Below are 25,440 nucleotides of genomic sequence, written 5' to 3'. Positions count from 1 at the left end.
TGATTCTATGATCTATTTCAGGGGCAGTTGTAGACCCAGACACAACTGGGGTTAAGTCTGCTGCCTGGGTGAGGGAGCAGTTTAGTAGTGTAAATGTTGGCAATTGGCTCCTGGAATCCCAAATAAAAAGGCACCGGTACAAAAGCAGCTCGTGACCTGCCAGAGAAAGCTTTTGGAAAGGATCGAAGGTAAGGAAAGCAAAAGTCTCTATCTTCTACATTTTATTGAGTTCATTATGCTTCCTCCAAAGTGACTTAAAAGTGAATTTCTATTGCCTGCAGCATCCCATTAATAGTTATTTTCTTGTTGTCACTCCCTGCTGCCCTGTAGCTAATGGGAATTAAAGTACCCTGCTTCTTTTAGTCACTAATTTGGGGATTGTAGATCTAACATGATTAAACAGCAGTGCCCCAGCAATAAAATTCAGCCTATGCGCTCTTCTGCTTGTAAAGTGATGCATTGTGATGTCCCCTCAGTTTTGCTTATGTGACATTTTTTCAACTGCTAAAAGGAAAGTGGATCTTTCAGAATTGCAGGCAGCTGCCAATAATATGGTCGTCTCAGAATATGTAGAGTTTTGAGTGCAATTGAAATGAATGGGCAGATGCGACTTATAGCAGTGTGATGATGGCATGCTGACGTAATTGGCAAACAAAGGATGTAGGAATAACAAAACAACTTTCACATTTCATCTTGTTTTTTTGCAAAACATATTTTTGCCAGATGTACTTTTAATTGGAAAGGATTCACCACTGCAGGCTATGATACTGCAGAAGTGTAATAAACTGTCAGGCCTGAAATTGTGGTTGATGCATTGTGCTGACATATTCGAAAAATATGCTGCAACCGTCTTACCAGGCTGGCCCAGTCGGCTATATTCGTAACCTCAGCCTGATAACAGCCTTTGCACATGTTAACACATGTATTTAGCATGAAAAGTTTCTATGTTGCACTGGGAGGAGGAAACGATCTATTCCTGAACCCACTTAGCCTGGGGCTAAAGACCACAGGGAAGCCCAATTCTGAAATCAAATGAGATTTCCTATAGTTTTGGTTGTGGAAGGAAATTCTGCACATTATGATGCAGATCCGACAGGAGGTTATCTTGTATGCAGACTGGGGTCCATGTGCAAGAGGATCCATAAAGGATAGTATATATAAAAATCTAATATAAATGAATTTCTGTAATGATAGCATTGTTTTCCTTTAGTTGTGATGTGGAGATGCCGGTGATGGACTGGGGTTGACAATTGTAAACAATTTTACAACACCAAGTTATAGTCCAGCAATTTTATTTTAAATTCACAAGCTTTCGGAGACTTCCTCCTTCCTCAGGTAAATGTTTCAGGAGCTCCTTGAAGCCTACGCATTTATACATATAGAACAATACATGGTGTTTACAGACTGCCCCTGCAACTGCCCGTTGCCAAGGCAATCACCGTGTTCAGACAGAGAGGTGTCACCTGCAGAACTCCCGAATACACATTCAACAAAAAAACAAACAGGGAAAAAAAAACAGAGAAAAAAAACAGAGAGAGGCAGAAACATCCGGAAGGCAGAGAGAGCCAGCAAATGACCCATTATTCCTTTAGTTGGTACAGGGTGCCTGGCAGTGTAACAGTGCTTCCCAGGGTTTTCCACATCAAGGGGTTTGAAAACCACTGTCCTAGACAACTTATATTCGCTGCTTGCTGCTGACCCCTCTTATTGGAAAAACTGTCAATCTAAACAAAGCAGCACTCCCTCTGTCGCCGTAACTTGCTGAAATAGTAAGTTTCCCTGTAAATCTGACATCCGTTTAGATATCAAGTGGCTTGCAGTCAGAAGGAGGCAAAACTGACCGCTGATAGGGCGATTGGCTGAAGTGCTCTGTTCACCTCTGTAGTGCCAACTGTGCAGCTTTACTCTCGCTGCTCTGTACAGAATGTCCTCGGGCATTGGAGAAATGGTAGTGGAAATCTGGAACTCTTCCCCTCAAAAAGCTGTTGAGGTTTGGGGGTCAATTGAAAATTTCAAAACTGAGATTGATGGATGTTTGTTGGTAAGGGTATTAAGGGTTATGAAGCCGGGGCAGGTATTAAGATACAGATCAGCCATGATCTGATTGAATGGTGGTACAGGCTCAAGGGGCTAAATGGCCTCCTGTTCCTATGTCCCTAAGCAAAACAGTTGCTGTTTGTGACTTTAGAGCATCTGTGCACGTGGGGTTCTTTTAAAATTGATCTAGATGTCTCCAACACCGGCCTGCAATATAAATGGAAGGGTTTGTACAGCTGTCTGATAGGATTAAGCAGTTCCTGCCGATACTATTGTAGCATTAACAATATTTTCCTTTGTTCATTTTTCTTTAACATTAATTGAAGAAAAATATACCAACTTTCCCTCTAACAAAGTTTTATTTTGATAACTCTCAAATTTAAGGTTAGATCTTAATTCCTAAAGACCAAATTGAGAAATTGGTGCAATGTACGTGAACCATGTTCTGCACTGTATCGAGGCATTATTCTGTGAGGCATTTGCAAAAGAATGATTGAGCAGGTGAGCGCGTTGGTGTTCCATCATGTTGAGGCGATGAACAGCAGGATTGCATGGTTGATTTTTCTCACGCAGTGCGTGGCTGGGCACTCTGGGGTGGGCGGAGGAAGAGAGGGGTGTTGAACAAATGAGAATATTGATTTACTTAATACTCCCTAAATCAGGGATGTCCAAGTCTTCATGGGCCGCATAGGTGTGTGCCACAGAGCCTCCTATACGGGAAGGGGAGTTTCCTCACAGCTTCTCCTACTCTGTCGCCGTAACTTTGGTGGAGGTTCGCCGGAAACCCCGCATAATGCCCGTAAACAGGGATCCCACCGAAGGCATGGCAGCGGAGTGGCAGGAGCTCCCAGGAGATTCATGCCCAGAAAGTTTAAATCAATGTTCCTGTTGATTTGCATATATCTCAAGTTGCAGCTTGCAATAGGTCTTGGTGTTTTGGTTTAGGATTTATTCACCAATGAGATAAAAGTGCTAAAAACAGCTCCTTCCAAACCTTCTGGCATGCAATTCAAACAGGATAAAGCAGTAAATAAGCAATATAAGCACCTTCAGTACTCCCACTAATACCCATTCCGCACCTTCAGTACTCCCGCCGTCAGTGTAATACCCATTCCGCACCTTCAGTACTCCCGCCGTCAGTGTAATACCCATTCCGCACCTTCAGTACTCCCACCGTCAGTGTAATAGCCATTCCGCACCTTCAGTACTCCCACCGTCAGTGTAATAGCCATTCCGCACCTTCAGTACTCCCGCCTTCAGTGTAATAGCCATTCCGCACCTTCAGTACTACGTGTAATAGCCATTCCGTACCTTCAGTACTACGTGTAATAGCCATTCCGCACCTTCAGTACTACGTGTAATAGTTATTGCATGCCTTTCTGATTTTGTAAGAAAGTAAATAAAAATAATTGAAACTTGAGCCTTTTTTGTCAGAACTTTGTAAATTATTGTAATGGCACTCCGATTAATATAGTTAATCAATGTTTTGATGTGAAAATGTGCTTCCTGATTACAATCTTAATTGGCATAGCTCTAATTCATCTTGTTCTGGATTTCTCCACCAGAGGAAGTAGCTTCACTCTATCTACCCAATTGAATCCTTTTATCATCACGAACATCTCAATTAGATCACCCCTGAACATTATAACATGAAGCAAATTCAAACCAAGTCTATGCAACCTGGACTATTAATTTTAGCCTTTAAGTCCTAGTATGCTGCTAGTGAATCTGCGCTGTTACTCCTCCAAGGCCAATATACCCTTCGAGGTTCGGTGCACAGAACTAAACGCAGTACTCCAGATGGGGTCTAACCAAGGCTCAGTACAACTGAAACAAAACTGCCTCACTTTTTTATTCCAGCCCCCTTGAGATAAAGGCCAACATTTCATTGGCTTTTTTGATTACTTTTTGTACCTGTGCATTAGCTTTTAGTAATTTATGCACATAGACACCCAAATCTCTGCTCCTCCACAGTTTCTGGTCTCTCACCATAAAGGAAATATTCAAATTTGTCCTTCTCGGATCCAAATTGAATGACCTCACACTTCCCCACAGTGAAGTCCATCTGCTACAGTTTTGCCCACTCACTTAGTCTGTCTACGTCTTACTGTGCCTCTTAACTTCATTAGTTGTAAAACACTTTGGGACATCCTGAGGTCGTGAAAGGTGCTATATAAATGCAAGTCTTTCTTTCTTTAACTTAGTGCCATCTGTAAACTCGGATATCCAATTCCCTATTCCTTCATCCAGGTCGTTGATATATAAATGGTGGAAAGCTGAGGCTCCAGCACAGATCCCTGGGGAACGCCACTTGTCACACCCATGAAATGATTATAATTGCTGTTCTTGCTGCTCCATTGGATGGCCCACTCAGGCATTTATAGTGCATGTTATATTATAGATCGGAAACAGTGAAATTATGGGGTGTCAAGCATGCTTAATTAGGCTGGGAAAAGCATAAATGACATTAATTTAACCCTTTCATTGTACAGATGCAACAGTTTCTAGACTATCATGCCCACCTGCAGCTACACCTAGTTTTAGGAGTAAACTAGTGTTCATGCTCACATTTTAAATCTGTTTAAGGGACCACAAATACTGTATATGTAGATTTTAATTGCCTGATATTTCAGCTGTTGACTTACTGTTGAGGAATAATAATCTTCCAGACCGTTGGTGCATAATTTTTAAATGATCAGGTGGAATGTTTCTAAGCTTTATATGTATGAAACCATTATAACCATTTCTTTCGAGTAGATGCAATAATTATTTCTTGGCCACATTTTGTTTGAGAATGTTATTTCTGATGGTATTTACTGCCACTAAAATTATGAGGCAAGGATGTTGCAATATTTTTCACAATTTCTGCAAGTTTTTGTTTGAAAGGTGTCGAGCCACTGATGCCTGTGCCTCTGGGTATATAATGGATCTGTAAACGTCAAATAAATCACGAAGTTGATGAGACTTACTGCCAGTCGCTAGGATTTCAGTGAAGTGTACGAGTGGATGTCACTTGTTGCGTGTGCGGTATTTGCCGCCTTCCCCATAATCTTTCTCTCACTGCTTCTAAAGTTTAAGAGTTAGTTTCATACTGAGAGGCAGAACTTATTCCCACCCTGAGGGACAATGAAACTGCTCTATGGTCATTATAGTGTTGGCAAGTTCTGCCTCAATTAATATGAAACGTCCTTAAGCCGTAGTAGTAGCCATGGCTAATGGTATACTGCACCAGTGTTGAAGCATATTGATTGGAAGGACCTTGTGCGATGGTGGTGACACCTTGTTGGCCTGATGTATATTTAAGGAGTCTTGTGACAACCATGTGACTTTTAATCAAAATCTCCAATCCATTTATTGTAAAGGCATATTAAAAGTTTACAATTACTGAGATGTAATTTAGGAGTTAAAGAAGTTTCAAAAGTTCCTACTTCAACCATATTAAACTTAATCATTTCCAGAATTTAAACCACTGTAATGTTGTAAAGGGGAGTGTGAATGGCAGAAAAACTTTGCCACGCCTTAAGGAATTCTTTTTGTTCAGGCACTAATCTCTTGCCTAACAAAGGAAAGCAAGCATAACGCTCATTTTTACAGCATGTTTAGCATAGTAACATCTTGAGATGCTTCAAAATGGGGAAATGGATGTTAAGCAGTAATGGAAGAGTTAGGGGAGGTGAGCAAAAGCATGGTTAAAGAGATGGGGTTTGAGGAGGCTTTTGAAGGTGAGAAGTAGTAAGGGAGGGGTCTGGGGAGGGAGTCTCTGAGTGTAGGACTCAGACAGCTGAAGGCTCTGTCACCAAGGGTGGACAATTGTAAACAATTTTACAACACCAAGTTATAGTCCAGCAATTTTATTTTAAATTCACAAGCTTTCGAAAGCTTGTGAATTTAAAATAAAATTGCTGGACTATAACTTGGTGTTGTAAAATTGTTTACAATTGTCAACCCCAGTCCATCACCGGCATCTCCACATCATGACCAAGGGTGGAGGGGAGGGAGGGAGGAGGGGGTTCACAGGAGGCCAGAGTTGGAAGACTGAAGACTACGGGCAGTGTTGTAGGATGCAGGAGGTCAGAGAGGTCGGGTGGAGCAAAGCCATGCAGGTTCGAAAGGAGGGCGAGGATTTTAAATAGGATTCAGTCAGTGGAATTTTGAACAAATTGGATTTTATATAGGATAGATCTCAGGAGAAGTCAAGCTTGGGGGTAAAAAAAGCATGAATAAAAGTTTCAGCGGCAGTGAAGGTGCCGCAAGAACAGCCCCAGAGGTAGAAGTACGCCGTCTAGGTACTGGATAGAATGTGGGTTTTGAAACGCAGCTTATGGTTGAACAGGGCAGGTTGTGCACGGTCTAGTTTAACCTGAGTCAGGGCAAGGGTACAGAGGTTTTACTGGCAGCCAAACAGGATGGCTTCACTCTTAACCAGTATTAAGTTGGAGAAAGTCTGGCTTAATTATGGTTCGATGTGTTCCCACTGAACTAACAATGGGAAACACATTGGCTGAGTTGGGAAGTGGGGCAGCTGAAGAGAGGAGAGAAAAGGCAGATCCAGTATTGGAATGGGAGCAGGTTAGGAATCTGCAGCAGGGGACTTGCAGGATGTATCCTATCCTGACACCAGAGCAAGTGGAAGCTTTGAAGAAACTTTGTGCCAAGAAGTTCAGGACTGGTATTTCTAGCAGATCTCACTATGCACATTACTCTCCATTTCCTTGACTCGTGCTCAATTTTGCAGATAAATGAAGGGCTATTCATTTTTATTTTTCCACAAACTTGCAGAACAGGGATGAAAATTGATTTAATACAAAGAAATTAAAATGAAACATAGAAATTCTCTGCTCCCACTCCCAACTGGCATCTCACTTTGAAGCTATTTGAAGGTAGCTTTAGATTTTCTTGCATGGTATGGGCAGGTTCAGTCTAAATTAATATTTTTCACTGATGCTTAGCCACATGCAGTTGGTTCTGGGAAGGAGGAGCAATTTAACTGCAACCCTGAGCTGAGCTTTTTGCTAAATGTTACTGATGTATTGGTTTCTCGATTAAAAGTGGCTAGGAGTGCTGTGAGTAGCAGATTGAGGAATCCCTTATGCAGGAGTCTGTGTACTTCCAGTGTCTCCAGCTTTCTCGGGGATGGAATTCCTCTAACTGAGAAAGGTTTCTTAGTGAATGGTTGGGTGAGCAGAGTGTGACCTGCATCTCAAGAAGCTTCTCTCAAGATTAAACAGCATTTTATCCTGGTTGAGAAAGGGAATGTCATTCAAGTCTATCCAAATCTTCAGCAAACTAAATAAATTGCTTATAATGATAGAGCACAGAAGGAGGCCATTTGGCCCATCGTGCCTGTGCTGGCCCTTTGAAAGAGCTATCCAACTAGTCCCACTCCCCTGCTCTTTCCCCATAGCCCTGCAATTTTTCCCCTTCAAGTATTTATCCAATTCCCTTTTGAAAGTTACTATTGAATGCTTCCACTGCCCTTTCAGGCACTGCATTCCAGATCATAGAATCATAGAAAGTTACGGCCCATCAGGTCCGTGCCAGCCGAAAAAGAACTACCCAGCTTAATCCCACTTTCCAGTACTTGGTCCGTAGCCCTGTAGGTTACGGCACTTCAAGTGCATATCCAAGTACTTTTTTAATGAGTTGAGGGTTTCTGCCTCTCCCACCCTTTCAGGCAGTGAGTTCCAGACCCCCACCACCCTCTGGGTGCAAAAATTTCTCCTCAGCTCCCCTCTAATCCTTCTACCAATTATCTATGCCCCCTAATCGCTGACCCCTCCGCGAAGAGAAATAGCTCCTCCCTATCCACTCTATCTAGTCCAGTCATAATTTTATATACTTCAATTAAATCACCCCGTAGCCTCCTTTGTTCCTAAGAAACAACCCCAGCCTATCCAATCTTTTTCCACAGCTAAAATTCGCCAGCCCTGGCAATATCCTCGTAAATCTCCTTTGTACTCCCTCTAGTGCAATCACATCTTTCCTGTAATGTGGTGACCAGAACTGTACACAGTACTCAAGCTGTGGCCTAACCAATGTCTTATACAGTTCTAGCATAACCTCCCTGCTCCTATATTCTATGCCTCGGCTAATAAAAGGAAAATATCCCGTATGCCTTCTTAACCACCTTATCTACCTGTCCTGCTACCTTCAGGGATCTGTGGACATGCACTCCAAGGTCCCTTTGTTCCTCTACACCTCTCAGTATCCTCTCATTTCTTGCGTACTCCTTTGCCTTGTTTGCCCTCCCTAAATGCATTACCTCATACTTCTCTGGATTGAATTCCATTTGCCACTTTTCTGCCCACCTGACCAGTCCATTGATATCTTCCTGCATTCTACTGCTTTCCTCCTCACTATCAACCATATGGCCATTTTTTGTATCATCTGCAAACTTCTTGAACAAGCCCCCCACATTCAAGTCGGAATCATTAATATATACCACAAAAAGCAAAGCGATTTATCTACTTTCAAAGATGCTAAACCCTTTAATACTTCCTCTCTCACTATGTTTATCCCATCCAATATTTCACACTCCTCGTTAACTACAATGTCTGCATCGTCCTCCTTTTGTAAAAGTATTCATTAAGAACCATACCAACATTTTTATTCGTTCATGGGATGTGGGTGTCGTTGGCGAGGCCGGCATTTATTGCCCATCCCTAATTGCCCTTGAGAAGGTGATGGTGAGCCGCCTTCTTGAACCGCTGCAGTCCATGTGGTGAAGGTTCTCTCACAGTGCTGTTAGGAAGGGAGTTCCAGGATTTTGACCCAGCGACGATGAAGGAACGGCGATATATTTCCAAGTCGGGATGGTGTGTGACTTGGAGGGGAACGTGCAGGTGGTGTTGTTCCCATGTGCCTGCTGCCCTTGTCCTTCTAGATGGTAGAGGTTGCGGGTTTGGGAGGTGCTGTCGAAGAAGCCTTGGCGAGTTGCTGCAGTGCATCCTGTGGATGGTACACACTGCAGCCAGTGTGTATCTGTGGTGAAGGGAGTGAATGTTTAGGGTGGTGGATGGGGTGCCAATCAAGCGGGCTGCTTTGTCCTGGACGGTGTCAAGTTTCTTGAGTGTTGTTGGAGCTGCACTCATCCAGGCAAGTGGAGAGTATTCCATCACACTCCTGACTTGTGCCATGTAGATGGTGGAGAGGCTTTGGGGAGTCAGGAGGTGAGTTATTCGCCACAGAATACCCAGCCTCTGCCCTGCTCTTGTAGCCACCGTGTTTATGTGGCTGGTCCAGTTAAGTTTCTGGTCAATGGTGACCCCCAGGATGTTGATGGTGGGGGATTCAGCGATGGTAATGCCGTTGAATGTCAAGGGGAGGTGGTTAGACTCTCTCTTGTTGGAGATGGTCACATCTTCCACCTCCACACATCGGTTCCCTCTTTGGTCTCTAATAGGCCCTACTCTTTCCTTAGTTATCCTCTTGCTCTTTATGTGTTTATAAAACATCTTTGGGTTTTCCTTGATTTTACTTGCCAGTATTTTTTTATGCCCTCTCTTTGCTTTCCTAATTTCCTTTTGAATTTCGCCCCTGCACTTTCTATACTCCTCTAGGCTTTCTGCAGTATTGAGCTCTCGGTATCTGATGTAAGCTTCCCTCTTTTGCTGTATTCTACTCTGTATGCTCCTTGTCATCCAGGGGGCTCTTGATTTGGCAGTCCCACCCTTTTTCTTTGTGGGGACATGTTTGTTCTGAACTCTCTCAATCTCTCCCTTGAATGCCTCCCACTGCTCTGACACTAATTTACCTTCAAATGGCAATTTCCAGTGCACTTTTGCTAAATCATTTCTCAGCTTAGTAAAATTGACCTTTCCCCAATTGAGAACTTTTACTCCTGTTCTATATTTGTCCTTTTCCATAACTATGCTAAATCTAACTGAATTATGATCACTCGTAGCAAAATTCTCTCCCACTGATGCTCCTTCCACCTGCCCAGCTTCATTCCCTAAAACTCAGTCCAGGACTGCTCCCCCTCTTGTTGGGCTTGCTATATACTGGCTAAAAAAGTTCTCCTGAATGCAATTTAAGAATTCTGTGCCCTATACCTTTTATACTGATTCTATCCCAGTTAATATTAGGGTAGTTGAAATCCCCTACAATTACTGCCCTATTGTTTTTGCACATCTCAGAAATTTGCCTACATATTTGCTCCTCTATCTCCCTCTGACTGTTTGGGGGTCTGTAGTACACTCCCAGCAGTGTGACTGCCCCATTTTTTGTTCTTTAGCTCAATCCATATGGCCTCATTTGATGATCCTTCGAACATATCATCCCTCGTTACAGCTGTAATTATTTCTTTAACCAATATTGCCACCCCCTCTTTTTTTATCCCCCTCTCAGTCTCGTCTGACCAGGAATGTTGAGCTGCCAATCCTGCCCCTCTTTAAGCCATGTTTCAATAATAGCGAAGATATCAAACTTCCACGTGTCTATCTATGCTCTCAGCTCATCTGCCTTATTCACTAGACTCCTTGCATTGAAGTATATACCATTAAGCACTGCCAAACTCTCTCGTTGTCTATTTTCTAACTTTTGATTCCTCTGCCTTCCAAACTCACTTACTAATTTTTTCTCTTCCATTTTCAACTCTGCTTCTCTCCCTTCTGAATCTACGCTCAGGTTCCCATCCCCCTGCCAAGCTAGTTTAAACCCTCCCCAATAAGACTAGCAAACCTACCTGCGAGGATATTGGTCCTGGCCCTGTTGAGGTATAACACGTCTGGCCTGTACAAGTCTCACGTTCCCCCAGAACCAGTCCCAATGCCCCAGGAATCTAAAGCCCTCCCTCCTGCACCATCTCTCCAGCCACGCATTCATCAGCTCCATCCTCCAATTTCTATACTCACTAGCACGTGGCACTGGGAGTAATCTGGAGATTACTACCTTTGAGGTCCTGCTCATTAATTTCTTTCCTAGCTCCTTAAACTCTGCCTGCAGGATCTGATCCCTCTTTCTACCTCTGTCATTGGTACCGATATGGACCACGACCTCCAGCTACTCACCCTCTCCCTTCAGAATGTTCTGCAGCTGCTCAGTGACATCCTTGATCCTGGCACCAGGGAGGCAACGTATTATCCTGGAATAACATGTGTGGCTGCTGACATACCTGGCTGTTCCTCTAACTATTGAATCCCCTATCACTATTGCTCTCCTGACCTTCCTCCTTCCCTTCTGTACAGCTGAGCTACGCATGGTGCAATGGGCTTGCCTCTGGCTGCACTCCCCGGAGGAACCATCACCCTCACAGTATTCAGAACTGGTTAGAGAGTGACAGGCACTCAGGGGACTCCTGCACTACCTGCCTGGTTCTCCTTGTTTGTCTGGCAGTCACCCAGTCCTTCTCTGCCTGCACTCTCTTAAGCTGCGGGGTGACCACCTCCTGAAATGTGCTATCCACGTAGCTCTCAGCCTCGCAGATACATTGCAGTGACACCAGCTGCTGCTCAAGCTCCGAAACCCAGAGCTCGAGCTCCTCCAGCTGATGACACTTCCTCTACCTGTGGCCGTCCAGGACACGGGAAGCGTCCTGGACTTCCCACATGGCACAGGATGTGCATTTGATGAGAACGAGGTGCCCTACCGTGCCTCTATTTATTAGACTACTAACTCAACTTAACAGAAATAAACTAGTAACAACTCGCTGTGTAAAAATTCTTTCCTCATGTCGCCTCTGGTTCTTTTGCCAATTAACGTAAATCTGTCTCTTCTGGTTACTGACCGTCTGCAACTGGAAATAGCTTCTCCTTATTTACTCTATCAAATCCCTTCATGATTTTGAACACCTCTATCAAATCTCCCCGTAACCTTCTCTGCTCTAAGGAGAACAACCCCAGATTCTCCAATCTCTCCACATAACTGAAGTCTCTCATCCCTGGTACCATTCTAATAAATCTCCTCTGTGCCCTCTCTAAGGCCTTAACCTCCTTCCTAAAGTGTGGTGTCCAGATTTGGCCACAATACTCCAGCTGAGGCCGAACCAGTGTTTTATAAAGGTTTAACATAACTTCCTTGCATTTATACTCTATACCTCTATTTAAAGCCAAGGATCCCATATTTTTTTTAACAGCCTTCTCGACTCGTCCTGTTATCTCCCATACATACCCAGGTCTCTCTGTTCTTGCACTCCTTTTAAAATTGTACCATTTAGTTTATATTGCCTCTCCTCATTCTTCCTACCAAAATTAATCACTTCACACTTCTGTGCATTAAATTTCATCTGTCAGAAACTGTCCCTCTGGATTGGAAAATTGCACATGTCACTCCGCTTTTTAAGAAAGGAGAGAGAGGGAAACCAGGGAATGATAGACCAGTTAACCTAACATTTGCTGGAGTCTATAATTAAGGATAGGGTGACTGAACACCTCGAGAATTTTCAGTTAATCAGAGAGAGCCAGGATGGATTTGTGAAAGGTAGGTCGTGCCTGACAAACCTGATTGAATTTTTTGAAGAAGTGACTAAAGTAGTGGACAGGGGAATGTCAATGGATGTTATTTATATGGACTTCCAGAAGGCATTTGATAGGGTCCCACATAAGAGACTGTTAGCTAAGATAGAAACCCATGGAATCGAGGGAAAAGTACGGACTTGGTCAGGAAGCTGGCTGAGCGAAAGGCGACAGAGAGTAGGGATAATGGGTAGGTACTCACATTGGCAGGATGTGACTAGTGGAGTCCCGCAGGGATCTGTCTTGGGGCCTCAATTATTCACAATATTTATTAACGACTTAGATGAAGGCATAGAAAGTCTCATATCTAAGTTTGCCGATGACACTAAGATTGGTGGCATTGTAAGCAGTGGAGATGAAAATAAAATTACTAAGGGATATTGATAGATTCGGTGAATGGTCAAAACTGTGGCAAATGGAATTCAATGTAAACAAATGTGAGGTCATCCACTTTGGATCAAAAAAGGATACTTTCTAAATGGTAAAAAGTTAAAAACAGTGGATGTCCAAAGGGACTTAGGGGTTCAGGTACATAGATGATTGAAGTGTCATGAACAGGTGCAGAAAATAATCAAGAAGGCTAATGGAATGCTGGCCTTTATATCTAGAGGACGAGAGTACAAGGGGGCAGAAGTTATGCTGCAGCTATACAAAACCCTGGTTAGACTGCTCCTGGAGTACTGTGAGCAGTTCTGGGCACCGCACCTTCGGAAGGACATATTGGCCTTGGAGGGAGTGCGGCGTAGGTTTACTAGAATGATACCTGCACTTCAAGGGTTAAGTTACGAGGAGAGATTACACAAATTGGGGTTGTATTCTCTGGAGTTTCGAAGGTTAAGGGGTGATCTGATCGAAGTTTATAAGATATTAAGGGGAACGGATAGGGTGGATAGAGAGAAACTATTTCTGCTGGTTGGGGATTCTAGGAGTAGGGGGCACAGTCTAAAAATTAGAGCCAGACCTTTCAGGAGCGAGATTAGAAAACATTTCTACACACACAGGGTGGTAGAAGTTTGGAACTCTCTTCCGCAAATGGCAATTGATACTAGCTCAATTGCTAAATTTAAATGTGAGATAGATAGCTTTTTGGCAACCAAAGGTATTAAGGGATATGGGCCAAAGGCGGGTATATGGAGTTAGATCACAGATCAGCCATGATCTTATCAAATGGCGGAGCAGGCACGAGGGGCTGAATGGCCTACTCCTCTTCCTATGTTCCTATGCCATGTGTCTGCCCATTTCACCAGTCTGTTTATGTCCTCCTGAAGTCTGTTACTATCCTCCACATTGTTTACTACATTTCTGAGATTTGTGTCATCTGCAAACTTTGAAATTATGCCCTTTGATGGCATAATTATACCCAAGTCCAGGTCATTAATACACATCAAAAAGAGCATTGGTCCTAGTACTGACCCCTGTGGAACACAACTGTATAACCTTTCTTCCAGTCTGAAAAATAACCGTTTACCGCTACACTCTGCTTTCTGTCTCTGAGCCAATTTCATATTCTAGCTGCAACTGTCCCTTTAATCCCATGGGCTTCAATTTTGCTAACAAGTCTATTATGTGGTACTTTATCAAATGCCTTTTGAAAGTCCATGTACACAACATCAATCGCAATACGCTCATCAACCCTTTCAGTTACTTCATCAAATGTGTGGAATGTATGAAATGAATTCAAGACAGTTTCCTAGAGCAATACGGCGTGGAACCAACCAGGGAACAGGCTATTTTAGATCATGTATTATGTAATGAGATAGGGTTAATTAATAATCTCACAGTAAAAGAACCTCTGGGGAAGAGTGATCATAATATGATAGAATTTCACATTCAGTTTGAAAGTAACGTACTTCAGTTAGAAACTAGAGTCTTAAACTTAAATAAAGCCAATTACGTAGGTATGAGGGGCAAGTTGTCAAAGGTAGATTGGGAAATTAAATTAAAGGGTTTGACAGTTGAAAAGCAATGGCAAACATTTAAAGAAATATTTCAATATTCTTAACAAATATACATTCCATTGAGAAATAAAAACTCCACGGGAAATGTGATCCACCCGTGGCTAACTAAAGAAGTTAAGGAGAGTATTAGATTGAAAGAAGAGGCCTATAATGTTGCCAAGAAGAGTAATAAGCCTGAGGATTGGGAGAGTTATAGAAACCAAGAAAGGATGACCATAAAATTGATAAAAAGGGAGAAAGTAGAATATGAGAGTAAACAAGCAAGAAATATAAAAACAGATTGTAAGAGCTTCTACAAGTAAAAAGGAAGAGAGTAGCAAAAGTAAATGTTGGTCCCTCAGAGGCTGAGACAGGAGAAATTATAATGGGGAATCAGGAAATGGTAGATGCATTAAACAAATATTTTGCATTTGTCTTCACAGTAGAAGACACAAAAAGCATACCTGAAATAGTGGGGAACCAAGGGGCTAATGAGAATGAGGAACTTAAAATAATTAATATCACTAGAGGAAAAACTACTGGACAAATTAATGGGACTAGAATCATAGAAAGGTTACAGCATGGAAGGAGGCCATTCGGCCCATAGAGTCTGCATCGGCTCTATGCAAGAGCAATCCAGCTAGCCCCACTCCCCCGCCTTATCCCCGTAGCCCTGCAAATTTTTTCATTTCAAGTACTTATCCAGTTCCCTTTTGGAAGCCATGATTGCATCTGCCTCCACCACCACCCCCTCGGGCAGTGCATTCCAGATCCTAACCATTCGCTGTTGTAAAAAAACGTTTTTCCTCATGTCACCTTTGGTTCTTTTGCCAATCACCTTAAATCTATATCCTCTGGTCCTTGACCCCTCCATCAATGGGAACAGTTTCTTTCTATCTACTCTGTCTAGACCCTTCATGATTTTGAATACCTCTATCAAATCTCCTCTCAACCTTCTCTGTTCCAAGGAGAACAACCCCAGCTTCTCCAGTCTATCGATTTAGCTAAAGTCCTCATCCCTGGAATCATTCTACATGGGGCCATCAGACTAAAAGCCGACAAATCCCCTGGACCTGATGGCCCACATCCAAGGGTCCAAAAAGTAGTGGCTGTAGAGATAGCGGATGCATTGGTTATGATCTTCCAAAATTCTCTAGATTCTGGAATGGCCCCAGTGGACTGGAAAGTAGCAAATGTAACCCCGCTATTCAAGAAAGGAGGGAGAGAGAAAACAGGGAACTACAGGCCAGTTAGCCTGACATGAGTCGTCTGGAAAATGCTGGAAACCATTATTAAGTGGTAACAGGGCACTTAGAAAATTATAATATGGTTAGGCAGAGTCAACATGGTTTTATGAAAGGGAAATCATCTTTGACAAATCTATTAGAGTTTTTTGAGAATGTAACTAGCAGGGTAGATAAAGGGGGAACCAGTGGATGTGGTATATTTGGATTTTCAAAAGGCATTCGATAAGGTGACACATAAAAGGTTGTTACACAAGATAAGAGCTCATGGGGTTGGGGGTAATATATTAGAATGGATAGAGGATTGGTTAAAGGACAGAAAACGGAGAGTAGGGATAAACGGGTCATTTTCAGGTTGGCAGGCTGTAACTAGTGGGGTGCTGCAAGGATCGGTGCTTGGGCCTCAGCTATTTACAATCTATATTAATGACTTAGATGAAGGGACCGAATGTAATGTATCCAAGTTTGCTGACAATACATAAGAACATAAGAAATAGGAGCAGGAGTAGGCCATCCGGCCCCTCGAGCCTGCTCCGCCATTCAACAAGATCATGGCCGACCACTTATTCTGAAACTGTGACCCTTCGTTCTAGACTCCCCAGCCAGGGGAAACATCCTCTCTGCAACTACCCTGTCGAGCCCTGTAAGAATTTTGTATGTTTCAATGAGATCACCTCTCATTCTTCTAAACGCGAGAGAATATAGGCCTAGTTTACTCAATGTCTCCTCATACGACAATCCCGCCATCCCAGGAATCAGTCTGGTGAACCTTTGTTGCACCCCCTCTATGGTAAGAATATCCTTTCTTAGATAAGGAGACCATAATTGTACAAAATACTCGAGGTGCGGTCTCTCCAAGGCCTTATATAATTGCTGTAAGACATCTTTACTTCTGTACTCAAATCCTCTTGTAATAAAGGCCAGCATACCATTTGCCTTCCTAATTGCTTGCTGCACCTGCATGTTAGCTTTCAGTGATTCATGTACAAGGACATCCAGGTCCCTTTGAACATCAACATTTCCCAATCTCTCACCATTTAAAAAATACTCTGTATTTCTATTTTTCCTACCAAAGTGGATAACTTCACATTTTTCCACATTATATTCCATCTGCCATGTTCTTGCCCACTCACTTAGGCTTCGAGGGACTATAGACAGGCTCTTTGCATTCTCGCAACAACTCACATTCCCATCTAGTTTTCTGTCATTAGCAAACTTGGAAATATTACATTTGGTCCCCTCATCCATAGAAACATAGAAAATAGGAGCAAGATTAGGCCATTCGGCCCTTCGGGCCTGCTCCGCCATTCAAAATGATCATGGCTGATCATCTAACTCAGTACCCTGTTCCCGCTTTTTTCCCATATCCCTTGATCCCTTTAGCATTAAGAAATATATCTATCTCCTTCTTGAATATATTTAATGACTTGGCCTCCACTGCCTTCTGTGGTAGAGAATTCCACAGTTTCACCACCCTCTGAGTGATGAAATTTCTCCTCATCTCGGTTCTAAATGACATACCCCGTATCCTGAGACTGTGACCCCTGGTTCTGGACTCCGCAGCCATCGGGAACATCCTCCCTGCATCTAGTCTGTCTAGTCCTGTTAGAATTTTATATGTTTCGATGAGATCACCTCTCATTCTTCTAAACTCTAGTGAATATAGGCCTAGTCGACCCAATCTCTCCTCATATGTCAGTCCTGCCATCCCAGGGATCAGTCTAGTAAACCTTTGTTGCACTCCCTCCATGGCAAGAACATCCTTCCTCAGATAAGGAGACCAAAACTGCACACAATACTCCAGATGTGGTCTCACCAAGGCCCTGTATAACTGCAGTAAGACATCCCTGCTCCTGTACTCAAATCCTCTTGCAATGAAGGCCAACAGACCATTCGCCTTCCTAACTGCTTGCTGCACCTGAATGCTTGCTTTCAGCGACTGGTGTACAAGGACACCCAGGTCTCGTTGCACCTCCCCTTTTCCCAATCTATCACCATTCAGATAATAATCTGCCTTTCTGTTTTTACAACCAAAGTGGATAACCTCACATTTATCCACGTTATACTGCATCTGCCATGTTCTAGCCCACTCACCCAACTTGTCTAAATCACATTGGAGCCTCTTTGCATCCTCCTCACAGCTCACATTCCACCCCAGCTTTGTGTCGTCTGCAAACTTGGAAATGTTACATTCTGTTCCCTCATCCAAATCGTTGATATATATTGTGAATAGCTGGGGCCCAAGCACTGATCCCTGCGGTACCCCACTTGTCACTGCCTGCCATCCGGAAAAAGACCCGTTTATTCCTAAAGGCTGACAAATCCCCAGGGCCTGATAATCTGCATCCCAGAGTACTAGAAAAGGTAGCCATGAAGAGAGGAAACAGGGAACTACAGACCGGTTAGCCTAACATCAGTAGTAGGGAAAGTGCGGGAGTTTATTATAAAGGATGTGATCACAGGGCACTTAGAAAATATCAACGGGATAAGACAAAGTCAACATGGATTTATGAAAGGGAAATCGTGTTTGACAAACCTACTGGAGTTTTTTGAGGATGTAACTGGTAGAATAGATAAGGGAGAACCAGTGGACGTGGTGTATTTGGATTTTCAGAAGGCCTTTGATAAAGTCCCACATAAGAGGTTAGTGTGCAAAATTAAAGCATTGTGGCATTGGGGGTAATATACTGGCATGGATTGAGAATTGGTTAACAGACAGGAAACAGTCGGAATGAATGGGTCTTTTTCGGGGTGGCAGGCGGTGACTAGTGGGGTACCGCAGGGATCAGTGCTTGGGCCCCAGCTATTCACAATATATATCAATGATTTGGATGAGGGAACCAAATGTAATATTTCCAAGTTTGCTAATGACACAAAACTAGGTGGGATTGTGAGTTGTGAGGAGGATGCAAAGAGGCTTCAAGGCGATTTAGACAAGTTGAGTGAGTGGGCAAGTACATGGCAGATGCAGTATAATGAGGATAAATGTGAAGTTATCCACTTCGGAAGGAAAAACAGAAAGGCAGAGTATTATTTAAATGGTGATAGATTGGGAAATGTTGATGTACAAAGAGACCTACAAGGAGAAATTTCTTCACTCAGGGTGGTGAACCTGTGGAATTCTCTACCATTGGAGGCTGTGAAGGCCAAGTCACTGAATATATTTAAGAAGGAGCTAGATAGATTTCTAGACACAAAAGGCATCAGTGGGTATGGGAGAGAGCAGGAATATGGTATTGAGATAGGGGATCAGCCATAATCATATTGAATGGCGGAGAAGGCTCGAAGGGCCGAATGGCCTACTCCTGCTCCTGTTTTCTAGGTTTCTATCTTTGATCAATACTGCCACCCCCCCCCCCCTCCTTTTTTTCCTTCCCTATGTTTCCTGAGTACATTGTAGCCAGGAATATTAAGTGCCCAATCCTCCCTTTCTTTGAGCCTGGTCTGTGTTATTGCCTACTTGTGCCTGCAACTCACCAACCTTATTTACCATGCTCCTTAAGAACATAAGAAAGAGGTGCAGGAGTAGGCCATACGGCCCCTCGAGCCTGCTGCGCCATTCAATCAGATCATGACTGATCTTCGACCTCAACTCCACTTTCTAGCCCGATCCCCATATCCCTTGATTCCCCTTGAGTCCACAAATCTATCCACCTCAGCCTTGAATATACTCAATGACTCAGCATGCGCAGCCCTCTGGGGTAGAGAATTGCAAAGATTCATGCATTCTAAATCCATCTTAGTCTGGCTCGCATTTTCCCTTGTCTGATCCCTCCTATTTCTGAATGGTTGGGTGAGCAGAATGTGACCTGCATTTCAAGAAACTTCTCAAGATTAAGCGGCATTTTGTTGTGCGGTTCTCATTGGGGCAGTGTATCCTGGTTGAGAAAGGGAATGTCATTCAAGTCTACCCAAGACTTCAGCAAATTAAATAAATTGCTTATAATGAGAAGTTCAGAATGGTCACCCTACCTGCAGGGTTTTGGACAATGTGTCCGGGATACAGACTTGAAGGCAGCTCCATACTCTAAGGGTACTTTTGTTTACTGGTTGGTGGGTAACTGGAATGCTGTGCTTTTGCCTGTCCTTATAACACTTGCAGCCTTGAACAAGTATCTACCTGTAGTTGTTGCCCATCTGCATTTCAAGGAGTACTATGTTTTCTCCAAAACTAGACAGTAAGATGCAGGCATTTTGCTGGAAGAAACCTTAAGGTGCTTTTACAGTACAGTGCTGATTTTGGGGTTCAGTGTTACATGGGTCTCCTGGTACCAATTTCTTGTATTTCCATTTCCATTTCCGTGAGGTAGTTCAGGAGCGTAGTGGGGGCAACTTATAAGGCCCACAAACGGTGTGTGTTCATTGCTGCTGAGACAAGACAACAACATATCTCCTATATTTCTTAAAAGGAACAACATTTTTATAGGCGATTGTGGTGATCCCTTTACAGTTGAGTCTGCTAGAGAAGTTCCTGTAGTATCAGCTGTACAGGATTTCACGTCTAGACTAGTCAGGACCAAACTCCCTGCCAGTGGACAGCTCCTTCGACTTTCAGAACGATCAGCACAATAGAACTCTGAGTCTCAGAGTTGTGACAGTGGGTGTCGTTTTATAATTAGAGTCATAGAGTTATACAGCACGGATAGAGGCCCTTCGGCCCATCGTGTCCGCGCCGGCCATCAAGCCCTGTCTAATCTAATCCCATATTCCAGCATTTGGTCCGTAGCCTTGTATGCTATGGCATTTCAAGTGCTCATCCAAATGCTTCTTGAATGTTGTGAGGGTTCCTGCCTCCACAACCCTTTCAGGCAGTGAGTTCCAGACTCCAACCACCCTCTTCTTTGTGTCACTCTGACTCACCTTGCATTCATGCTTCTACCTGCTGTTTGGCTAATGTGAAGTCTTCAGTAGATTATAAAAAAAATCTTCCTTGGTAAGAGTTGGATTTAACATTTTAATTGCAAGTATTTGGCAGCATGATTTTGGATTCAGTATCTTTTAATATGGATATAATTGTAGGAAGAATTCAAACTCCGTGTAAACAGAGGAAAGCTTCCATTGGTGCAGAAATACAGGACAAAGTTCTTTTACCATCAGATATATCCCCAGAGAAGGTCTTCTGTTCCTTATTGAATTTCCCATTATTGTGATTATATGTATGAACATGTCTGATAACCATCAGATGATATAATTATTTTGCAGGCTGGCTGGAAGGAAAACCATGCGACTTTTATGAATGAGCTGAAGAATCTTCAGGCAACAGGGCTCACCACACTCGGGCAAGCTCTGCGGACATCCTTCGACTTGTTAAATCTCAACCGCTTAGTTTCTGGAATAGATAATTATGGTCAGGTAAGTACAGTTAGGCATTTGTAAAATCCCTGGGTGCTCATACCCTTTCTGTTATTGGCCGAGTTGTTTTTGTAATTGGCGCTTGTGACATTTGCACTGTTTAAAGGTAAAATATACGTCCTAAAAAGAACCTCGGGACTGAGGATTGCAAAAGTTTCATAGTTTCATAGACTCATACAGCACAGAAGGATGCTATTCGGCCCATCATGCCTGTGCCGGCTCTTTGAAAGATCTATCCATTTGGTCCCATTCCCCTGCTCTTTCCCCATAACCCTGCAATTTTCTCTCCTTCGAGTATTTATCTAATTCTCTTTTGAAAGTTACTATTGAATCTACTTCCACCGCCCTTTCGGGCAGTGCATTACAGATCACAAAACTCGCTGCGTTTAAAGAAAAATGTCTCCTGGTTCTTTTGCCAATCACCTTCAATCTGTGTCCGCTGGTTACAGACCCTTCTGCCACTGGAAACGGTTTTTCCTTATTTACTCTATCAAAATTGTTAATGATTTTGCACACCTATCAAATCTTTTCTTAACCTGCTCTGCTCCAAGGAGAACAGCCCCAGCTTCTCCAGTCTCTCCACATAACTGAAGTCCCTCATCCCTGGCACCATTCTAGTAAATTTCTTCTGCACCCTCTAAGGCCTTGACATCCTCCCTAAAGTGTGGCGCTCAGAATTGGAAACAATATTCCAGCTGTGGCTAACCAGTGATTTATAAAGGTTTAGCATAACTTCCTTGCTTTTGTACTCTATGCCTCTATTAATAAAGCCCAGGATCCCATATGCTTTTTTAACAGCCCTTTCAACCTGTCCTGCCACCTTCAAGGATTTGTGTATGTGCACCCCCAGGTTCCTTTGTTCCTGCACCCCCTTTAAAATTGTACCTTGAAGTTTATATTGCCTCTCCTCATTCTTCCTACCAAAATGTATCACTTCATACTTCTCTGTGTTAAATTTCATCTGCCACATGCCTGCCCATTTCACCAACCTGTCTATGTCCTCCTGAAGTCTGTTACTAACCTCCATTTCCGAGTTTTGTGTCATCTGGAAACTTTGAAATTATACCCTGTATACCAAAATCCAGGTCATTATTATATATCAAAAAGAGCAGTGGTCCTAATACCGACCCCTGGGGAATTACCAATGTATACTTCCCTCCAGTCTGAAAAACAACCATTCACTACTCTATGCTTTCTGTCCCGTAGCCAATTTTGTATCCATGCTGCCACTGTCCCTTTAATCCCATGGGCTTTAGTTTTGCTAACAAGCCTATTATGTGGTACTTTATCAAATGCCTTTTGAAAGTCCATATATATATCAACTGCACTACCCTCATCAACACTCTCCGTTACTTTTATCAAACTACACAATCAAACACGATTTGCCTTTATCAAATCCGTGCTGATTTTCATTCATCAGTCCATACTTTTCCAAGTGCCAATTAATTTTATCTCGGGTTACTATCTCTAAAAGTTTCCCCACCACCGACGTTAGGCTGACTGGCCTGTAATTGCCGGGTTTATCCCTCTCCCCATTTTTTAACAGGGATGTAACATTTGCAATCCTCCAGGCCTCTGGCACCGCCCCCATATCTAAGGAGGATTGGAAGATTTTGGCCAGAGCCTCTGCAGTTTCCACCTATACTTCTCTCAGTAATCTAGGATGCATCCCATCTGGACCGGGAGACTTTTTTCTACTTTGAGCACTGCCAATCTTTTAAGTACCTCCTCTTTATCTATTTATATCCTATCTAATATCACTACTGCCTCCTCTTTACTGCTACAATGGCAGCATCCTCTTCTCCAGTGAAGACGGATCCGAAGTATTCATTTAATGTCTCTGCCGTGCCCTCTGCCTCCACAAGAAGATCCCCTTTTTTGTCCCTCATTGGCCCCACCCTTCCTTTGACTACCCTTTTACTATTTATATGTTTATAAAAGACTTTTGGATTCCCTTTTATGTTACCTGCTAATCTATTCTCAGACTCTCTCTTTGCCCCTCTTATTCCCTTTTTTAGATCTTCCCTGTACTTTCTGTATTCAGCTTGCTTCTCTATTGCATTATGAACTTTCATTTATCATAAGCCTCCTTTTTCTGTTTCATTTTAATCTCAATATCAAGTTGATGCTTGCTATTTCAGTCAGTTTTGGAATTTGGTTCCTACACTCAATTTATAAATTTATTTTCATTGAGTTTTTCATGTCTCCAACATTCAGTTGCTGTATGACATGCATTAAACCTGTAATCCAGTGTTGCATACAAGGCAATGAATAACCTGAGATTTGCAAATAGTAAACTCGGGGATCAATGACATTACTGTGTATAAACTTCTCTTTCTGATTGGCGCTCAGCGCTGTAACTGTCGCAGAACTCTCGGCATCCTCTATGGACTGAGAGATCGCTGGGATTTTGACACACAGCATTATGTTTTCATGGCAACTTTCAGACATAATTTGTTACACACGAGAGTACAATATATAGAAAGTGCCTTCTGTTGACTTTCTCCCAGTGAAGTCCTTGCTGATGCACTCAAAGTGGAGGTTTATGGTCCTGTGCACTGTCATGACTTCAGTAATAAATTTTTACAATTACAATGTTACAATTTAAAAAAAAAAGACTGAATTTGTATTTCAGTATATTGTAGAAAATAACGGCAAAAATTGGGGATGTATCCCAGCAACTTGGTGGTGCAATGTGTTGGTGCCAGCCTTTTAAGCCAGGGATTGGTGGTACATGAGTTCAGGCCTGTGATTTTACCAGGCATTAATTTTATTATTATTAAACTGAGGGCCATCTCTATGGAACAGAATACTCTTTGACTTGGAGCACGCAGTGTTAACGTCAGGCACACCTAGGTGGGCGGACCAGATGCGGAGTAAAGTTTCCAATGTACTGCTTCAACAACATACCTAAACTCCAATTTCAGGGAACTCCCTGCAATAGCAGCTTGGTATTTCCATTTCCGATGCTAGCTAACCTTTGAACATGACTCCCAAATCATGGGCAGATTTGTACTGATTTGAACCGACCAGGGACTGGGCTCAGAATGCCCAGATCATTTCACTTAAGACGCAAGTTAATTTCTGCGTTTTAGTTCAGTTTAGATAGCTACATTAGGGCGGAGATTTGGCAGATGCAATATAATATTGGAAAATGTGAGGTTATGCACTTTGGCAGGAAAAATCAGAGAGCAAGTTATTTTCTTAATGGCGAGAGACTGGAAAGTACTGCAGTACAAAGGGATCTGGGGGTCCTAGTGCAAGAAAATCAAAAAGTTGGTATGCAGGTGCAGCAGGTGATCAAGAAAGCCAACGGAATGTTGGCTTTTATTGCTAGGGGGATAGAATATAAAAACAAGGAGGTATTGCTGCAGTTATATAAGGTATTGGTGAGACCGCACCTGGAATACTGCATACAGTTTTGGTCTCCATACTTAAGAAAAGACATACTTGCTCTCGAGGCAGTACAAAGAAGGTTCACTCGGTTAATCCCGGGGATGAGGGGGCGGACATATGAGGAGAGGTTGAGTAGATTGGGACTCTACTCATTGGAGTTCAGAAGAATGAGAGGCGATCTTATTGAAACATATAAGATTGTGAAGGGTCTTGATCGGGTGGATGCAGTAAGGATGTTCCCAAAGATGGGTGAAACTAGAACTAGGGGGCATAATCTTAGAATAAGGGGCTGCTCTTTCAAAACTGAGATGAGGAGAAACTTCTTCACTCAGAGGGTGGTAGGTCTGTGGAATTTGCTGCCCCAGGAAGCTGTGGAAGCTACATCATTAGATAAATTTAAAACAGAAATAGACAGTTTCCTAGAAGTAAAGGGAATTAGGGGTTATGGGGAGCGGGCAGGAAATTGGACATGAAGCTGAGTTCGGATCGGTCAATGCCCTGTGGGTGGCGGAGAGGGCCCAGGGGCTATGTGGCCGGGTCCTGCTCCGACTTCTTGTGTTCTTTAGATTTGTGGTTGGGATCAGATCAGCCATGATCTTATTGAATGGCGGAGCAGGCTCGAGGGGCCGATTGGCCTACTCCTGCTCCAATTTCTTATGTTCTTATGTTCTTATGTTCTTTGAGTGAATAACTTCTGTACTTGCTGAAGTGATGCACATTAGTGAAATATTTTTAAATGTAGTAATGCATTTTTATCTCCTGACTGTTGGCAAGACATTCTGTAATTAATATAAAATACAACTTAAGGTTACAGATACCTTTGTCATAGAATGAATCAAGCGTCTCATCAAAGGGGTTAAGTGTAGCACAGTCTTCTACTTGAAAGAGACTGTCCAAACTTGCCTGTGATGAATGTTGGTAGCTCACTAATTAGGCATCCTGTACTTACTCTTTGTGCAGACATGGTGAAAATATAGATCTAGTAAGTCTTGACACTCCCCAGCTGTGCACAGAAGTCTGTAA

General features: G+C 42.8%; 1 protein-coding gene across 5 annotated transcripts in view; it reads left to right on the top strand.

Annotated features, from left to right (window-relative positions):
- Positions 1-25,440, top strand: part of ints6l (integrator complex subunit 6 like) — a 180,692-nt gene that overhangs the window by 40,969 nt on the left and 114,283 nt on the right. For 4 of the 5 annotated variants that reach the window (XR_010965808.1, XR_010965809.1, XM_067997342.1 and 1 more), the window contains exon 3: positions 20,872-21,021. The exons of the other annotated variant lie outside the window; for it this stretch is intronic. Coding sequence is in view for 2 of the 4 variants with exons in the window: in XM_067997342.1 (XP_067853443.1) it covers positions 20,872-21,021 (150 nt within the window). In the remaining 2 variants the exon portion in view is untranslated. The remainder of the gene's footprint in view (positions 1-20,871; positions 21,022-25,440) is intronic. 5 annotated transcript variants of the gene reach the window in all.

Source organism: Heptranchias perlo, chromosome 15 (genome assembly GCF_035084215.1).
Source record: "Heptranchias perlo isolate sHepPer1 chromosome 15, sHepPer1.hap1, whole genome shotgun sequence".
NCBI classification, from domain to species: domain Eukaryota; kingdom Metazoa; phylum Chordata; class Chondrichthyes; order Hexanchiformes; family Hexanchidae; genus Heptranchias; species Heptranchias perlo.
The sequence above is the reverse complement of the archived record's forward strand: the minus strand, read 5'-3'. Positions and strand labels throughout refer to the sequence as shown.